The sequence below is a fragment of the Neopsephotus bourkii genome, unplaced genomic scaffold (genome assembly GCF_033783945.1).
Source record: "Neopsephotus bourkii isolate Nb327-2 ecotype Australia unplaced genomic scaffold, CSIRO-AGI_Nbou_v1 NB_1526, whole genome shotgun sequence".
NCBI classification, from domain to species: Eukaryota; Metazoa; Chordata; class Aves; order Psittaciformes; family Psittacidae; genus Neopsephotus; species Neopsephotus bourkii.
In genome coordinates, this window is record NW_026902002.1 from 328219 (window position 1) to 347496 (window position 19278).

General features: G+C 39.0%; 1 protein-coding gene across 3 annotated transcripts in view; it reads left to right on the forward strand.

Moving 5' to 3' along the window:
• The window catches only part of OSBPL11 (oxysterol binding protein like 11), a 44209-nt gene that overhangs the window by 19395 nt on the left and 5536 nt on the right, over positions 1-19278 (forward strand). For all 3 annotated transcript variants that reach the window (XM_061369995.1, XM_061369997.1, XM_061369996.1), the window contains 6 exons: positions 409-591; positions 4804-5005; positions 9281-9426; positions 11425-11565; positions 13553-14051; positions 15779-15965. In XM_061369995.1, the coding sequence (XP_061225979.1) occupies positions 409-591; positions 4804-5005; positions 9281-9426; positions 11425-11565; positions 13553-14051; positions 15779-15965 (1358 nt within the window). The remainder of the gene's footprint in view (positions 1-408; positions 592-4803; positions 5006-9280; positions 9427-11424; positions 11566-13552; positions 14052-15778; positions 15966-19278) is intronic.

The following is a 19278-nucleotide window of genomic DNA, read 5'->3' on the forward strand; positions in this document are numbered from 1 at the left end:
TTGTAAGAGACATGTTCAATGAATAGTTCCATATGAAATCCCATTCTCTTAAATGCCAGCTATATCTTTGCAAGATCTGTTAGGAGTCAGTTTCTAGTATTGTTGCACATCAACAAGTAAAATCAGTTAGTCCTACTGTGGCCTAATTTTCAAGTCAGAGAATTGGTACATATTGATCAATCTCGTTTCACAGATTGCTCATAATTAGGGTATAAAACAGGGCAACCATTAGCAGATAGCACAAAATATTTTATCAGTTGCTACTGATATATTATTAGGGCTATATCATCTGTCCTTGTTCTATGAAAAAATAATTAAACTGTTCTACTGTGTCTGTCAAATCAGAATATTTGTTGGTTATTAGGAATTAATCGTAAATGTTTCTCAATATGCTTATTTATTCACTAGAACAATCCTCCTCTGAAATCTCGCAGCTTCTCTCTTGCATCCCAAGGAAGTGCCAACTCTCCTGGTGTGCAGAGAAGACCAAGTCAAAATGCAGTTTCCTTTTTCAATGTTGGACATCATAGATTGCCAACTGGAAAAAGAGTTCCTATTATGCAGCCAGATCACCTTGTAGATGTTAGAGAGGTTTGTATGCCTTAAATTATCTTATAATCTTTTAAAAGAGCTGTCCTATTATTGGTAGGGTTATAGAGAAACTTACTATTCTTATTTGAATATATTGTCAATAGCATGTCCTAAGCTATTCTTGTGTAGCTGTGTGAGAATAAGTAACTTGCCTTGAATAATTGTAGAAGTGTAGAATTATGTAGTTTATATTCTGACTTTTGTACTCTGCAATAATATCCTCATGCTCAAGGTCGAGCTTTGCATGTTTTCCTCATCCTTGCAAATCCTAGGACTTTAATTGACAAGAGAATATCCTTAAGGAAGTACAGCATCATCTACTATGAAACTGTTATAAACTGTTTTCTTCCCATGTCAAGCTGTAGAAGAATAGACTAAGCTGTACCTGTATCTCCTGTAGGTAAACAAAAATTGGTCATGATTGATGTTTAAGAATACTGATACTGCTTTCTGGTACGCTAATTCATGTGGACAAATTGTCTAGAGATTAATGTGACTCAAAAAAGAGCAAAATAAAATGAGCAATTAAGTGTGCTTTTTTTCCATCTTGACTGACATAATGAACTAACTGCTGGTTGATTTAGCTTGTGAATATTTACAGGGTAGATGAGGCTAATCTAAAGATAATAGTAAAAGAGAATTTGTTGCTGAATTTCAAACATGTTTCAGTAGTAGCATTCATTAATGATTATTTTAATGTTAGCAGTGTAATAAGTGTAGCATGATACATTTCTTGGCAAAAAAATTCTTGTGGAGGGCTTTTTAATTTAGCAAATAAGGATCCATGAAGTGCAAATAGTTAAGAAATTGAACTTGGACAAACTGGGATAGAGGAGTGATATGTATTGTGAGCATCATTAACCTTAATATGTGGCTAAGTAAAATAATGTGGTAAGTTCATCAATGGGAAGCCGTAAGTAGGTATTGAAAATGCTTTCCCTGGTGTGGTACGTTGCCATCATCGCTGTTCCTTGATTTAAATCAAATGCTGTGGCATAATTACTTGGTAGTCCAGACAAGGTGACTGCCTCTTTTAGACTTTAGAATCTGTGAAAATCTCTGTCCACAACAGACTGTTATTGTAGATGCCTTGCAAAAGGATAGCTGCTGCCATCTTGTTTGTATCCTCTAATAGCAGTAAAGTCTCCTATTGCAAAGACTTGTGAAGTTCTGTAAGGTACCCAGGAAAACTTCAACTGGCGTCCCTGTGGCTTCTGTTTTTCATGGCTTCTAACTTTTTGACTTTTCATATGGCAGTATGGCATTCAAAATTTGAGGGAGGAAAGAGGAGTGTGTGTGAGCTGGTGCACTGAAGCAGTGGCTTGCATCCTCTAATTGAGATTCTCACTGGGTGGGAAGTAGAATGATTTTTCTTAGGACTGTGAAGAGCGCAGAAAACTATTTATGTTCCCTTTTGATTGTTACTGAGTTTAGTGACACAACATGATTATTATTTATCAACTTAAATGTTTTGGCTTGTACAGATGGAGACTCCTCCATAACAGTAACTTTTCTGAATGTCAAAGCTAGTTCATTTATTTTATTTTTTTTATTATTTTTTTTTTAAGATATAGTGAAATACTTAACAGGCTGGTGCATGCCTGTTACACTTGAGCATGATACAAATTGAATACTTACCAATTAAGTTTGAGAAGCTGTGGGAAGAGCAGCTTCCTCTTCAAAGGATCTGCTGCATGGTGACTTTTTTTTTAATTGTATTTCTTCTTTTTTTTTCTTCCATAAATTGCACTATTGTTGAGTCTTCTGTTAGTCCCTTTCCTTTCTACTTTCCCTTTCTCATGGCTGAATACATGTCATGCTGATTTGGATACCCTGTACAACAGGAGATCTAAGAGAATGTTTCTGCTGAATTCCACTAAATGCAGGTGTCTGTGTTTGAGAAGTGAGAGCTACAGCCTTTGTATTTGATAGGTTTTGAGGGTTTAATCGCAGTGCTTCTTTCTCCCCTGGCACTATTTTTTTTATTTTTTTATTTTATTTAACAAATCTAACTATATAAGCAGGAAAAACTTAGGAATGTGTGAAGTGTGTCCTTTGAACTTCAGTGCTGAGCATAGCATGGCTTGTCCTATTGTTTGGCCTGGTACTGGAACAAAGTGCTTGGGTGCTACTGCATAGTAAATTACTAAGAGTGAGGATCACCAGAAGGATTGTAGCTATTTGTCAACTAATTATCTGTCATCTTTATTTTTTTATATTTTTTTTTTACATCAACAGAGTGTTTCAAAGTATTGGAAAAAACTTGCACACAAAGACTTATATCGTATTTGCGACTGGAAGAAAATAAGACACGTTCTGATAGCAACTGGTGTGTTTGCATAGCCAAGGCTATACAACTGTTTTACTAGCTTTCTGCCTTGACTCTCTTGGGACATGCTAAAGCTGACTATACACAGTTAACTCCATTTCCAAAGAGCCAATGCTCTGTAAATTCAAAGCATAGCATGTGTCATGATTTAAGTCCAGTCAGTAACTTAGAACCACGTAGTCGTTCTCTCACTCCCCTCCCTTCCTCCTGCCTCGTTCCCAGAGGAATGGGGAGGAGAATCGAAAGAATGTAACTCCCACGGGTTGAGATAAAGGCAGTCCAGTAACTAAGGTATAACACAAACCACTGCTGCTACCACTAATAATAGTGATAAGGGAAATAACAAGGGAAGAGAATACAACCACTCACCACCCACTGACCAATACCCAGCCTGACCCGAGCAGTGATCTAGCCCTTCCGGGTAATTGCCCCCAGTTTATATAGTGGGCATGATGTGCTATGGTATGGAATACCTCTTTGTTCAGTTTGGGTCAGGTGTCCTGTCTCTGCTTCCTCCCGGCTTTCCCTCATTTCTGGAAGAGCATGAGACTCAGAAAGTCCTTGGTCAGACTAAACATTGCTAAGCAGCAACTAAAAACATCGCTGTTATCAGGGCTGTTCCCAAGCTGAGAGTCAAAAACACAACACTGCACCAGCTACTGAGACAGAGAAAAAATTACTGCTACTGCTGAACCCAGGACAGTATGCTATGTAGCCAAGCCCTAAAATGTTCCAAATACCACATACCGTGAACTTGGAAGAATACATTATTGCTCAAGTATTTATTGCATAAAACATTAAAAGGGAAAGGGATTGCAGGCAAAAGTACTGAAAAAAAACCCAGTAAGATACTGCATGAATGCATCTCAGATTCTTTAAAGAAATTCTTCTGCTCTGCTAAGTCAATCTGGTTTTACATTTAACTTAACTGCCAGAACACGTTACGATTGCAGAGTTGTGCTGTCCAGTTACATTAGTGCTGCTTGTTGTACCTCCTCAGAAAAGGGACTAGTACATATAGAAGGTTGCTTTCATCCCTGCGATTCAAAATCGGGCAATAATTTGCTTCTGTGAGTACAAAGAGGAAAGTATGTAGGGTTTTGGAAGACCACAGTGTGCTGCTTGTTGGCTGATGTGCTTTGCCACTATACCTCTTGCAGGCAAATGTGCTGTTGCAGGTTCTGTGATGTAGGGGTGTGTACCTCAATGTGAAGGAGGGAGAGCACGGGGGACCATGACAATGGAACAGCTGTAATTTGAACACAGAATGAAAGTGAAAATCCTTCTTTCCCCACCTCCCCCGCAAAGTAAATGTTGAGATAGCAAACCTAAGAGTGATGGCAGTGCAGACAATAAAGGAGAGCTAAACTGAGTGATACAGGTTTTTTCCTTTAAAGTGCTGGATCCCTTCTTGTAGGGTATAAAAAGATCTTGATGCCTATGGGTAGTACCTCATTAGATCCTCTTCTAAGCAGTGCAGAACACAGAGCTTAATTACTCTTCACACAGAGTGTGTGTGTGTGTGTATGTGTGTGTGTGTGGTTTCCCCCTCACCCCATCCTTATCAAACAGGCATGAAAGTGTTCAATATTCACTGCAGCAAATATCATGTTCAGATTCCTCTTTGCCTTTTTCTTTTTTTAAGTCATTTTGTTATTCTGTTGCTTGTTAATGAGGTATGATGTATTGCTATGGGAATTTCATCATGCACTTAATGACTCTTTAGTAGCTGCATCAAGGAAAAAAGCGCATTTATCTTTGTATACATCTATTATCTTACAGTTTTATTATAATCATAAAATCATTTGGGATTCTCTGTGCACAGCTAAACCTGTATCACACAACACTTCCATCATCTGATAAATAACTGTTTTGTTTGACAGATGATGTCTCAGGCTGAGGGCCAGCAGAGAGACTTGATCAGGAGCATAGAATGCCTTCCTGTCTCTGGTCACCTTACATCCTTGGATCAAGACCTGTTAATGCTCAAAGCAACTTCCATGGCAACTATGAACTGCTTAAATGACTGTTTCCATATTCTCCAGTTACAACATGCTTCTCAACAAAAGGGATCCTTACCAGCAGGTGGGTATAAATGCTCACAAAGAGAAAAACTCTGCCACAAATATTCATCCTTTCCTTCTTGCATAATTGCTTGTTCCACTCCAGTTTCACATGGGCAGAGAAAACTGCCAGCTGCCTGGTTTGTTGAGAGTTTTTTCAGAGTTTGACTTGCTAGCACTGGGTAAAACTCCATGCATGTTGCAATTTTTTTATCATTTATTCTATCAAGAAGGGTGCGGCAGCAGTAGGTACGTAAACGTAATATCTAATTGTTGTGGAGCATCTCGCAACAAAGTACTTAAAGGTACCACAGCAAGAAGGCTGCTTCTGCAATGTAACTGTCCACTCACGAGCAGTAATAGTAAAGAGGAGATGTTAGGCGATTGTATATTCTAGGGTGTGTGGTGTCCAGTACAGCTCTGTCAGATGTCATGATTTTCTGGCTTTTTTTGCACACTAAATACCTATTATAAGCTTTCATGTGTGTGTAGCTTTCATTTCTTGTTAAGCATTACATTTTTAAGCTCTGCATTTGCACATATTATTATTAATACTGTTTATGTATCAGTATTCTTATTTTGAGTTAGTCCATGTTTTAAACTGGGAGGTTGATTGTTGCATTCCATTCTGAGGTCAGAATAGACTTGTAGGCAAATTCAGTTTCATTAAAGGTAAAAAAAAAAAAAGAGGGGGGGTGTGTGTGCAAAAGGCAAAAATCCCCAAACAAACCTAACAACCCCAAAAGCCCACCAAAAAAATCTACAAAAATCCCAAACCAACAGAATACTTTTCTTTAACAACCACCCCTGAAACTTTTTTTTGGGTTATAATACAGATTCACAGACAGCAAACATACACATTGCTGCCTTTGTGCAGTTGGTCATGTCTGTGCAAGTAGGTGCTTACCAGAATTGTTCTACTATTTTGTGTGCAGTGTATGGCTCTGAATATGTTCTTTCCTGATTGTAATTTTTTTTGCATCTTACTGTGATTTTTTTCGTGTGTTTACTTTGTGGCTTTTTCTAAACAAAAAGCTTTTGAGGATTCTCAAATACGGATATGATATCTCACAACAGATAGGATAGATAGGGTGAGTATGTAACAAACTATGCTCAGAAGTTGTCTCTTACTTTATCTTTCCCATATTCCTCTCATATTTGTGGTACTTGCTTTGCCAGTGCGTGTTATCTCAGAGCTGTAACTGGTTTAGCTTCTAAGATGAAAAAATATTTTATATAAGAGTATAAAAACTATATAAAAATTACCATATGCATTAAAAGAGAATTATGAGAATGAATCAACTTTTTTGCTGTATTTAATTTCAAAAATTTTAAAATTAAAAAATTTAAAAAATGAAAAACCAGATGGTGCCTCTCCAGATCTTTGAATGCTGAAGGTACTCACACTGAGAAACCTCTTCCAGTTCCCTCAAGTTTTTGTTTAACTATTGATGCATAACTGTGGGAGGTGCACATCAGAAGTCTTTCCGGTTTGGCATTTTTGTGCGTGTGCTACTAAGGAGGGTTTTTTTGACCCATTACTGTATTTGGGGAAATAGGAAGGGTCCAGTGAGCATTGTAATAACTTCCAAGTAAGATATTTTTTGTGTGTTTTGTTGTTTTTTTTACATTTCTTTAAGCTATGCAGGGAAAAGTTCAATTCATCTGACTGCTACTCAGTTGGTATCTGCTTCTCAATGACCAAATCTAAAAACTGCTTGAAGATGTCAAAATCTAGAAGATTTCTGGTGGCATCCTAAAGAGATGAATGGAGAGGGGAGGAGCAGCAGATTGGATGGTGAATTACTGGGACCAGAGTTAAAATTAGACCATTAAAATAAGGCACTGCAGCCTTCCATTGTCCCACGGGTGTGGCCTTTCTAGAGACACTATAATACATTTGTTCCTTTGAAGGACTGCAAAGAACTTTATTTTAAATCCAGTTAGCTTAGATTTCTCCTTCTGACTAAAGAGTGATCCTTCTCCTTGTGGCCCAACTGGTGTAGTATTTTCTGTAGGCTTCAGAAGTTGGTACAGGAAGGAAAAGGCTTGTGGCTTAAATGCTGCAGGAGGCATTTCTATATTTAAGTGTAGGAAAACAAAGTGATGTAGGAAAAAACATTGAATGCAGACTGTTCCATCAAACACATGCTATTTAATCCTGCTAGCATCATAAGGGCAGATCAGTATACTTCAGCTAGATACAAGTGGTTGGTGTGCAGCAAGAAGTGATGGTGAAGAGGAGGCTTGTCTAACATCATGGATTTAAACATGAAGTGAAAAAAAAAAAAGTGACTGCTAAAAATGTCAGGCAGATGCTTGTCAGGCTAAAAACCCAAGGATTGTAAAAGATACAAGTTTGCTATAAATTGTTAGAAGACAAAAAGCCGTACTGTCCCAACTGCATTAAGGTGCACCGTAAATAGCAAACTGAAAGAAAATGAAAGTTGCAGCTGTTAACTTTTCATAAATTCAAGTGAAAAGTGGTGAAATGTTAACAGATTAAAAAAAGAAAAGCCAAAACTTCGCTGTTATTGATAATGTGAATTGCAACAACAGTTTGCAACTCTTGAATGTTAAAAGTGAAGACTATGGACACTGAGGTCTGTGTTATAGCAGACGGGAAGTACTGACAACTGCTTAAGAAAAAAGATACGGGAAAACTTTTGCGGGAGGAGATCACAAGTAAAGAGAATAGCTTGTGCCTACCCAAAATAGTCAAGAGCAGATTTCAGTATGATCTTCCATTGAAATAGAAGTATTTGTCCACTCACAAATATTAAAACGCAGCTAGTAGCTCAAATCGCTTAAATCTCATAGAATTTAATAGCCAAAATTAAAAAACCCTTAATAATAAGGTTATTTTAGAAGTAGCTGATAAGGGAGTATAAAAGGGAAGCTACTTGTTAAATTCAGGCTAATATAGAGTGTGGATTGAATGCAGCCTAGAACATGCAATTAGAGAGTGTGTTGAAAGTTACAGCTCAGAAAACAGGTGTCAGGAAGAGATTTTAAAGATGAGTAAAACCTTTATAAAAAGGTACGCGTGACAGTGACATTGTGCATCTTATTTTTTACTTCTTCAGAACTTCTGTTTAAATAGATTCAACTGCTGAGGTATTCTTGTTTCTTACTATGTGATGGATGCATGAGTAATACACTTAATGAAAATAGACTGTCTTGCTGCAGGAAAAGTTGTCCCATTTGTAAAGCTAGACTTTTTTGTTGCCTCAGTATTTTCCTGGTGGAAATGCTGCTGCATTAAACTCACTGTGCCTGTTGTGGTTGAGGGTTCAAGGCCAGGCTGGGCAAGAGCCTTGGGTGACATAGTCTAGTGTGAGGTGTCCCTGCCTATGGCAGGGGGGTTGCAACTAGATGATCTTAAGGTTCTTTCCAACCTAAACCATTCTGTGATTCTGTGTGACCTAGTTCCAGGTAATAGAGGTCTGGAAATAAAGGATTGTATATCATATAAGAAGAGACAGCAGATACCTCGATGTCCCTTCTGAGGCACAGGAAACTGCTGTGTGGTGGTAGAAATTCAGGTTTCCTAGTAATTTCTGTGTTTGCAACCCAACCAAGATAGTTTGTCTGTTTGTGTTTTCTTCTGTAAAACTTACTGGAGTGCCCTATACATTTATTAGCCTTTGAAAAAGAATGGAACATTTGTATTATTGATGAGGAACCTGATCTGGTCTGATAAATTAGCTGGGAGTAACCAGAGATGCTGGAATCATCAAGTGGGTAATAGCTTTCCAAGTCCAAGCCTGGCAGCTTTATATATATTTTTTTTTTAGCAACCATTATTTATTCAACAGCGTGTGCTTGCTTCCTTTGCAGCTGAGAATAGACCAGTACCCACTCCAGAGAAAACATTGGCAACAAAACTTTCTTCTTTAGCTCTTTTTAGTCTAGAACCAAGCTGGGTTTGAGAGCCTGATAAGTAGTGGGCTGCTTTTTTGGTAGCAGTTAAAGAGAACTGTAAGGGTTATTTGACATTCCCGGTGATACTGGGCTCCTCCTGTAGTATCTAATTACACCTTTCATGACACCAACTAGTTGCTCCAGTCCAAGTTGCATGTATTACAGCTCACCAATCGCAGTGTTTGTGCTAATGATCACTGAAGGTGGTGTCTCATTGCACCACCGTTGTTTAGTGGCTGCTGAAGGGATTGGCTGCAGGAGGAATTGGCTGCTTTCAGCTTATTCCTTAAAAAATAGCTCTTTTGTGAAAACTGCAGTTTACTGACCTTCCGGAGGATGAGCAAGTTTCAGCGCAAAGTTTCTTTTGCTTCAGGAACAACGATCAGTTGGTTGGAACCGAAGATATCTCTGACAAACCACTTCAAAAATGGAGCAGCTCAGAATTTCCCAGCAGAGATAAACAAGCCAGCATCTGTCAGAGAAGAGCAGTCCACTGCAGAGCCCTGTCAGCTAACAAGGGTAAGGTAATGTGAATATCCCATTTCTGTGGGGAATTATTTTGAGGAGTATCTGTAAATGTTTCATATTATGTGAAAATGATGTAATGAAAATTTTTCTCATGCTTTCTGATTAGCTGTGTCAGAGGAGGAGTGAGTACAGTTGCAGTAAATGAAACTTCCTCCCTTGCTTTTTCAATAAATTTTTGTTGCTTTCTGTAACTAGCTGTCAAGTAGAGGGAGGCAATTGGGATGGTAATGCAAGGTGTTGGAATAGGCAGTATTTCCTTGCATTTTGATCCAAACCAGGTGGATACTGAAGCACAAAAAACCTGACTGGAATTCATGATACTCAAAACAGGCCCAAGAAGAACTGCCTAAGCAGATGAAAGACACACTTGTCAGTCTCCAGCTGTTAAATCTCCCCATCTTTCTTTTCTAGCTCTTGTTGCATCTGTTTTTCTTAATCTGAGCAACTGTCATTACTTGACTTCAGGATGGCTTCATGTATTTGAAATACAGCTAGAGTCTGCATCATAGCTGTCAAAATGGAAGTGCAGTGTACTGAAGTAAAAAACCAGCAGGGATTATGGTAAAGAATGTGTTTTCCTAGACAAGATAGAAAATCACAATTACATTCTTTCTATGCTAGTTAGTTTCACACAGGTTTTTTTTTATGAGACTGTCTTTGTGAAAAGATAGTGTATTATTGTATGTCTGCAACAGCGCTGTACTATCTTATAGCAAAATCAAAATTGAGATTTTTTTTCAGTTGCATATTATTTATAGATTATTAAATAGATCAGAGTGGTTGCTAAATTAAAAAAAAAGAAAAAAGAAACTAGCCAAGATTAAGATTTTAAAAATCACTTAATTCCTTCCTTCTTCCAATAATTACGCAAGTTATAGTTCAAGAGCTTAATGTATTTGGGGTAGGGCTAGGCTTATCATTCCCCTTAGATACTTTCGGCTCCCTTATTTATGATAGCATCCTTAGAAAGTTGTCATCAGTGTGATACTGCTTTTTTCACCAAACTTTGAGATCTTGTGAGGGCTTGGCCACCTGGCTTTGGTGATTGAGTGCTCATAAATTTGCTTTGAGCTTGGGCAGCTGTTCCAGGATAAAGGGCTTTGCTTAGGCAGAGTCATATTGCTGCCCTCCAGTGGCATTCAGTGCTTCTGCCCTCTGCATCTACCTCCCTCCAGCTGTTTGGCCCAGGAGGATGCTGCTCAGACCCCTGGGGATAGCACCATCCCTTCCACCTAAAGCATTCAACTTTCTGCTTGTAGCATGACAGTTCTTAAAATGGTACTTCTTGGGCTGTCATTGTTAAAACGGTGCTAAGACAATTTCTGCTAGTCTGTCCGGGTGCTTTCGTTATGCAGACAAGCAGAGTGTGTAGTGTGTGTATGTGAGATATATTTTTTGCTAATGTTTATGAAACTCCAGGTTACTTTTCCTTTTTCCTTTATTGTTACGTATCAGTGTTAGCAGCAACATTGATAATGCTTGTGAAGACTGGCCTGTAGATACATTTGGCATTTGGCATGACAGTAAGCAAGTAGCTAGGAACTACCACTTGCTGCAGCCTTTGGAGTGGTGATGGCAACACTGGAAAGCTTGAAGTGGTGTGGAATTGGAGGGCTGTTATTGAAGTGGCTGGAATCGCTGCTGGATTTTACTTTGCTAGTTTGGTGTGTGTGTTAGAGGCTAACCGTTCCATTAGGTCACAAAACTTACAGGAAAACAGGTCATATTTGCTTTTAAAGCTTCCCTCCCTGCCTCAATGCATGTGAGAGATGGTGTAGCCTGAATCCTCTAGGTGAAATCTGCACCGAGTTATTTTAATGTTCCTTTCAATTCTTCAACTGTTGTTTATCTTGGCAGTAGATTCCATTTTTTAGTGTTCTGCAGTCTTTTATTTTTAATACATGGACAGTTAAATATAGCATGAAGACTTTTTTACATATTGTCTGGTCAGTCACATCTTTGAGGTGATACTTATGGCTTTCATTCCAGGAACCTGAAGAAATAAATCCAGATGAGGAGCTGGAGGATATCTGTGATAATAAAGAAGATGACCTAGGAGCCGTAGAAGAACAGCGTAGTGTTATCCTGCATCTCTTGTCTCAGCTGAAACTTGGCATGGACTTAACAAGAGTAAGTGACTGAAGCATGAAGACTGGCTGCAGTAAAAGTGAAGTGCCATTTTAAACTCAGCTCCTGTACTGAGTGATATTGAGTTTAATATGAAATAATGGCCTGTAGTAGCTTGCCTTTCTGAGATCCACTGTCCCCATTTGAGGCAGGTTTTTAAATGAAATGTGGTGAGGGGGTGATTTTCTTTAGTGAAACTGGCTGTATGTTTTCTGTTACATTGTCTTTATGTTTTCCACTGTGTTTTTGTTGGCTTTTCCATAATGGCCTGTTTTCTTCCCTGTGTTTGCACCTTATTCTTTGTATACAGTTTTCTACAGTATTCTCATATTTTTGTCTTTCAGATTTCCTTCCATCATCTTTTTTCTCTTAATAATGCTTTTATGTGCAACTTGCAAAAGCCTGTATCTGTATTCATGCTGCTTCTGAAAAGAAATTTTCCTTTGGTTCCCCATTATCTATCCTCAGATGTCTGTTTATGCCCCTTTGTCCCATTCTCATTTCTGTTTGCTCACAGATTTATCAAGCAGGAGCAAAGTTATAGTGAAGAGAACTGGGTTTGAAATTTATGCATCAACCTCAAAAGCAAGCAGCTTTGAAAATATTAACACTTAGTTGCTACTAGACAACTTGGACAGGAAAACTAAAAATCAGGTTGCTACCAGTTTATGTTTAGTTCAGTTCTCTGAAGACTTCTTACCATGAGCACTAGACACTAATAAATCAAAACTGGGTTCTACAGTAGTATGGAGTGAGGAAAGCACTTTCTTTCTTGGAATTACGAATTAGAATTATTTTTTTCCCATCTATGTATTTTTGAGCACTAGTTGCTCTAGAAACACTTTTACTGTGGAGCTTACATTTCATGGGTTCGTGGGGGGAGTAGGGGGAAAGGTGGCACAAAGCGGCCCTGCTGCCTGTGAGCCAAACTTTTTAAACACCTGCTGCTTAATCAAGAATTCATGAAGTCATTGTTTCACTTCTATTGAAGATTGGATTTGGAGTGTCATTTTCTGTTAGTTAGAGCAAATTGTCAGTTCTGTCTCCCAGTTCCAACTTTTGGCTGTGTGTGTAGAATTGTCTTCAGTTCAAAGCAGGCAAAGCACTGAAATGGGACAAGCCTGACTTCAAAACGGGTAATGAAGTTGTTAGAATTCCACTTAACTGAAGCGAAAAGCAACTTTAATATTCCAGATTTGTGTTGCAACAACATGGCAAGCATATTAGCTTAACTTTTATGTCTATTAAAAGTCTCAAGTCTGTGCTTTACCTTTCTGAGTGCAGCTGATTTAAACAGACTTTCATGATCTCATGGTTGAGACACCCTGTGTTGCTCTTTACAACGGTTAGCAACGTGAGGTTTGTTGCTACAGGGAAGGAAAAGGCTGATGATACCTACAGCCTCTTACTCTACAGTATTGTTCTTGGCCCAGCAAAAAACAAGACTGCTGTTTTTTTATGGAGGTGAATGTAACTGGGAAAGCGTAAGGTTGCCTGCTCAGAGGTAAAGGATGAACCTATACTATGTTATTTCTCAGCGATGCTTGTCGCAGTTGCTGTGGTGAGAGATTGCAGGCTCTCAATTGCACTGAAATAGCTTCCCAGCTTTTCTCTCCATTAGACAAAACCTTTCCTAACCTCTGCTCTGAACCTTCCTTGATACAGTTTCAGCTCTTTCCTGCTTGTTTTTCTCCTCCACAGATGATGTGGGACACATTTTCTCTTTGCAGCTTTTTAATGTTTTTTGAGGGATACTCAGTCCCTTTCCACCTCCTTAGTCCTGATAGTACTTATTGAGCTTTCTTCTCCTTGCAAATTGCTTTTCTGGGACTTCTGATTACTGTATTTTGCTTATATCTTACAAAAGGGACAAGAAAGTTCAGTCTGAAAGTGTGGTATCTAAAATAGGACAGAATCCTCCACCTGAGAACTTCCCTTATAAAAATGCCTTTCTCCTTACTAGAGTTTTCTGGATTTTCTTTTACTGCAGGTGGTTCTTCCCACTTTTATTTTAGAGAAGCGATCGTTGTTGGAGATGTATGCAGACTTCATGTCCCATCCAGATCTCTTCATTGCAATCACAAATGGCACTACCCCTGAGGAGAGGATGATCCGCTTTGTTGAGTATTATCTCACTTCGTTTCATGAAGGTCGCAAGGGAGCTATTGCAAAGAAACCATACAATCCAATCATTGGGGAGACATTTCACTGCTCCTGGAGGATACCGAAGAGCGATGTAGCCACTGATGCTGGCAGTAGCTTCTCTGCTCACTCCCCCTCAGAGCAAGTAACTCTGTCTAAAGATACGGAGGGCCAAACAGAGCTGGACTACTATACAGTAAAGTTTGTAGCTGAGCAAGTGTCCCACCATCCTCCTGTCTCAGGGTTTTATGCTGAATGTGTAGAGAGAAAGATGTGTGTTAATGCCCATGTCTGGACAAAAAGTAAATTCTTAGGAATGTCAATAGGAGTGACGATGATTGGTGAGGGTAAGTGTAACTTCTGTCCTTTGTTCATTTCAGAATAAAGTATTTGTTAAAATATTGTTAGTTTGGTAGGAAATTTGGTGTAACATTCCTCTGGCAGAAATACAAATGAATATTGCTCAGTAGTTTTGTTTCAAAGGCTTCAAAAAAAAAAATCTGCTTACAGAAGATGTCATTGGGTTTTCAGATTTAATTTTATTTTTCCTGTACTCCTCGATTTCTTCTGTTGTCTGCAAGCTTTAATGTACAGTCATTCAGTGATTTCTTATTTATTTTTACTCTTTCTGAAGTACAGGAGGTACTACAAGTCCTTCTTGGAGTAATAGCAGGAAAATTTACACAGGAAGGTTTCATATGGGGCAACAGATGGGTTTATGCTTTGCCAAAAACCAGGATTATACTTGGAGATAAAATTTTGACTTTTAAACCAAAGGGCAGTTACTGTGATGTGAACTGATACTTACTAATGGTTCCAAAGCATCAGACGGATTCATTTGCATCAGAGATTTATTCAATAGAAGTATAGTTGCATGTACTGCACTTAATGTATTTTACTATTCAAGTTCTAATTTTCTTTTAACTAGAGAAATTGGATCGTTTAGGGGCAGAGAAGGATAACTGCTTTTAAGCTGCAGTTTCCCTTTAGTACTAGTATTTACTGCAAAAGATGAGACAACATCTCCCATTCTGTGTCCCCTGTGTATATTGCCCAGTAACTAGGGATTCCAGGCACTTGCATATAAACTGTGGTTTATTAATATCTTTAATAATATATATAAAAGTATAACATAAAATTATTATTAAATTATGGCATGTCAGCTATGGACAAGGGAATGAGCATGGCAGGGGTATTGAAGGCATATCTTGATGCTTTGGCTGTTCCAGGTAAATTCTGAAGCTGGTATCTCCTCTAAGGCATTTCTCAAATCATATCAAGTTTTTTCAGAATTTCTCATGATTTTCATACTTATGTCAAGCACACAGTGATGATATGCTACAGAGGCCTGAGTTGATGCAGGCAGCAGTTGTCACATGTTTTTGTAAGGGCAGGAGGTAGATCTTGTGGTGGCTTTTGTTGGTTTTTGCCTGGATTTTTTCTAATTTTTAGTAGGCATCAAGCAAACCCATACATCTTAAAACCCAAAGAAAGATTCTAGTATTATGAGATTCACGACATTTATTGCAAAAGCTACTGTCAGGAAAGAGTTGGGTTTATCTTGGCAGAGAGGTGTGGTTAGGAGAATTGTTTCTGCTACCTGCCTTCAGATAGGGAAAGATGTATTGTAGGGAAGGAAAACAGAACAGGAGCATTAGCCTTCCTCAGGATCTGCAGTGCAGGGTTCCTTATTTCTGTCAGACTTTCCTAAATACTGTGTTGCAGTACTCCAGAACCATCAATAAGAGAGTGTCCAGCCCTTTTACATACTACTGGAAAGTATGTTGCACAGCACAATATTGTGCTCGTGGAGCAATATTATTAGGTTAAGTGTCTCTTCCCAAAAGAAGCCCAAAATGCATGTTAGTCAGGTTAGTACTTTCAGGAAAATGTGTCTAGAACCTGTAATAAATGTCACTTTAGTGGCTTTTTTTTTTTCTTCTTCTTTTTGGTATGAGGAGCTATGAGGTACAACACTCAGATGTAGTCTTGGCATATCAGTTTCAGTAACTTGTTTGGTCTTTTCTAATACGGGGATTTCTCATGTTAGAGATTCTTGTGTTTCTTCACACAGGTCTCTTAAGTCTCCTGGAACATGGGGAAGAGTACACGTTCTCTCTGCCCTGTGCATACGCTCGGTCAATTTTAACTGTTCCCTGGGTAGAACTGGGAGGAAAAGTCAACATTAACTGTGTGAAGACTGGCTATTCTGCAAGTATTAACTTTCACACCAAGCCCTTCTATGGTGGCAAATTGCATCGGTAAGAATGTTTCCCCCTTTGCCTTTTACTGGTAGCTTGTGCTCTAGAACTGTAGTATCTGTGTAACTCACCTGTTTGGTATGTTGAATATTACTTATTTGATAGTCTGAGAAAATGTAGTTTTTCCTGTTTATTTGAGGTACTACTGTGCTCTTAAACAGTATCAGGTTGCATTTAAAAACAGTAAGGAAATTCCATATTTGTCTGACTGTGTTCAAACCACTGGGAAAGCAGAGCTTATGGCTGTTACAGATTCTAGTAGTTCTGTTAGAATCTGGTTAGTGTTTCCTGGTTTTGGATTTGCTCTGTTTGAGTTGAAGTTGATCTTGCTGTCTTAAATGTTGCAATTTGTTCGCAACATGCATTGTAGTTGCACTGCAGGGATCATTAGTAACTGGTCTTCTGTTACTTATTGGTCATGGGATTTCTGTATGAGAAACATAAGACTATCAAGTTTAAGCAACTTACAGAAAATCTCTAGGTAAAAATAACTTTTTTTACAGACAGAAATGACAGTTCTTATAGTGGTAATTCTTCATGGTTATTCATGGTTAAAAACTAACAGGTAAAAAAAAAAGAGATCCAGGGAAAGTTTGACTAGGGCTACTTCTGGCAGGTTCTAGGAAGTGTTGGTACAGTTCATGCAAAAGCTTTAGAAAATCGCCAACATTTGATGGGTTTTAGACGTTTTGTAGTAAGACTGCTACAGATTAGCCTTGTGCTATTATAGAGACAATTGAGGAAGGAGAAAATTCAGGAGTAGTCACACAAAGTATCTGATTCCAGAGCGTTTTGTACTCATACATTTACTAGACAATGTTTGTTTAAAACCTTTCTTAGATTAAATGTGTTAGGGATAATAATGAAATATGTAATAGCCTTGAACATCAGAACTTGCTGTCACAGGTTGCAAAAAATCGTCAGTCTTCTCTAAATCACTTTTTGTGAGACAGTAGGGTAAGGCCATACTGATTGGTATAAAAAAAACAAACAAAAGAATGCGCCAAAACCTCCATTGTAAAGTGCTTTGCCCTATGAATTCCCATACATGCTTTGAATTTAACTTGCAAGCATAGCTCCCTATCTTAGTGGCATCTGGAGTGCAACTCTTCACTTCTGACAATTTTAAAGTGATGCATCATTTGGGACGGTTTTTCCCCTATTGCTATAGTGTATCTTCCACTTTGCAATAGCTCCTGTTGTACCATAAAAAATAAGTGATAGGAAGCAATTTTACTTCAGTGAATTAATTTTGGAAAATGTTTTGTTATATGTGTTTCTGAAATTAGTCACAGATTTAGAAGCTTTATGAAGAGAGATCTGTTCAAGGTACTGTAACTATTGAAAATTTGACACGGTGATGATTGGACATGGCCAAAAGAATCTCTTGATGGGGAAGCAGCAGTGTTGTCATGGTTACACAGAGCGCAAGTGAGTTGCTATGGCAATGTTATAGATTTCTTTCTTTTTGGTAGAGTGACCCTAGTTGCTAGACCTCAGCTGGATGTTGGCTCCTTGGTCCTGTACCTCTTTAGCTTGATGAAATAGAGGATGATGATTGTGAACAGCTAGGTATGTATCACTCATGCCAAGCTTACAAATAAGTGCTAGGAGATTTTTGTCACTAATATTAACTCAGGCAGATACTATGATTTGCAGTGATGAGAATGGCTGTGTCAGTGAAACCTGAAGAAACACAAGTTGCAATGAGAGTTTAATGTAGCAGCTCAATACCGTACCTCAGCAGTGAGCGATACATCTGTTTATTTTAAGTGAGCAGAGACAGTGATTATGTGATTGGTGTTAAAATATTGGGTGTCAGTGCTGTGTTGTTACCACACAGTGCTTGGAAAATTTAAGTACTGGAAGTTGTGAAGATGTAACTGCGAAATCTGAACAGGCTGGTCTCTGGCATCCTTTGGATTCAGTCAATTCGGAGATCTCTTGGGGGAAAGGACAGGGACTCCACCATGTGTAATAGCTTCAGTGAGGTGTGGAAGTCACAGGGTGAAAAAGAAGCGCAAAATGCTGGCTGCTTGCTTGCTGCCTAGTCTCTGTTGTTTTCAGAAACTGTTAGTGCATGTTCAACCCCACCTTAATAATTTAATATAAACATGCTTTTATTGTTCATGTTGCTCCAGCTCTGGCCTGTTTTCTTGAATAAATCTTTAATTTTTGTACAAAAAAAAGCTGTAGTGAGTAGCACATACTTATCAGTCTGGGGTTTTGTTTTGTTTTGTTTTGTTTTGTTTTGTTTTGTTTTGTTTTGTTTTGTTTTGTTTTGAAGGTCTCTCTAATGAAGTTAGATTAGGTTTGAGCTGCTGGACCTTGATGTAGCTCCAGCCACCTCTCCCCATGTGCAAGATACGTCAGAAGCCCTGGCTGCTGCCTTCTGCTTCGAGCTGGCTGTGAGCTTTCCCTGCTTGCCCTGGGGATTCCCCACAGGTCTGATTTGACTGGCATGTCTATGCTGGAGGAACTCATCTGTGATGCTTGTTCTGCTGCCTCAGAAATTAATTTCTCATCAAACCCATCACATCAAAACAGATGCCAGGCTTGGAGGGGACAGGACATGGATAGATGCAGACACAGCTGGAAGTAACTGGTGCACATATAAGAAGGGAAGTGGCAACTACATGTCCTGTACTCCCTTCTTGCGCTGAATGTGGCATCTCGCAGCCAGCATGGGCAAGGTGGGAGCACAGGAGTGCTGCTGTTTACTCATCTGTGTGCAGTTGTTCAAAGGAAATAAGAGCAAACCAGAGGTGTGCAAGTTGGCCATTATTAGCTGCACATAATGTAAGTGTCAAAGGAGATGTAACGTGTGCTTTTGCCCTGGGTTCAACAGTAGCAGTCATTTTTTCTCCTTCTTAGTAGCTGGTGCAGCACTGTGTTTTTGACTTTCGGTCTGGGAACAGAGCTGGTAACATTCATGTTTAGTCTGACCAAGGACTTTGTGAGCCTCATGCTCTGTCAGGGAGGAGGGGAAGCCAGGAGGAAGCAGAGACAGGACACCTGACCCAAGCTGACCAAAGAGGTATTCCATACCACAGCACATCATGCCCGGGATGTAACTGGGAGTTACCCAGAAGGGCACTCTCTTCTCAGTCGAGCTCGTTTCGGCAGGTGGTATCATATTCTCTTCCCTTGTTATTTCCCTTATCATTATTATTATTGGTGGTAGCAGCAGTGGTTTGTGTTATACCTTAGTTACTGGACTGTTCTTATCTCAACCCGTGGGAGTTACATTCTTTTGATTCTCCTCCCCATCCCTCCGGGAGCAGGGGTGAGGGTGGGGAAGGGAAGAAAGGTG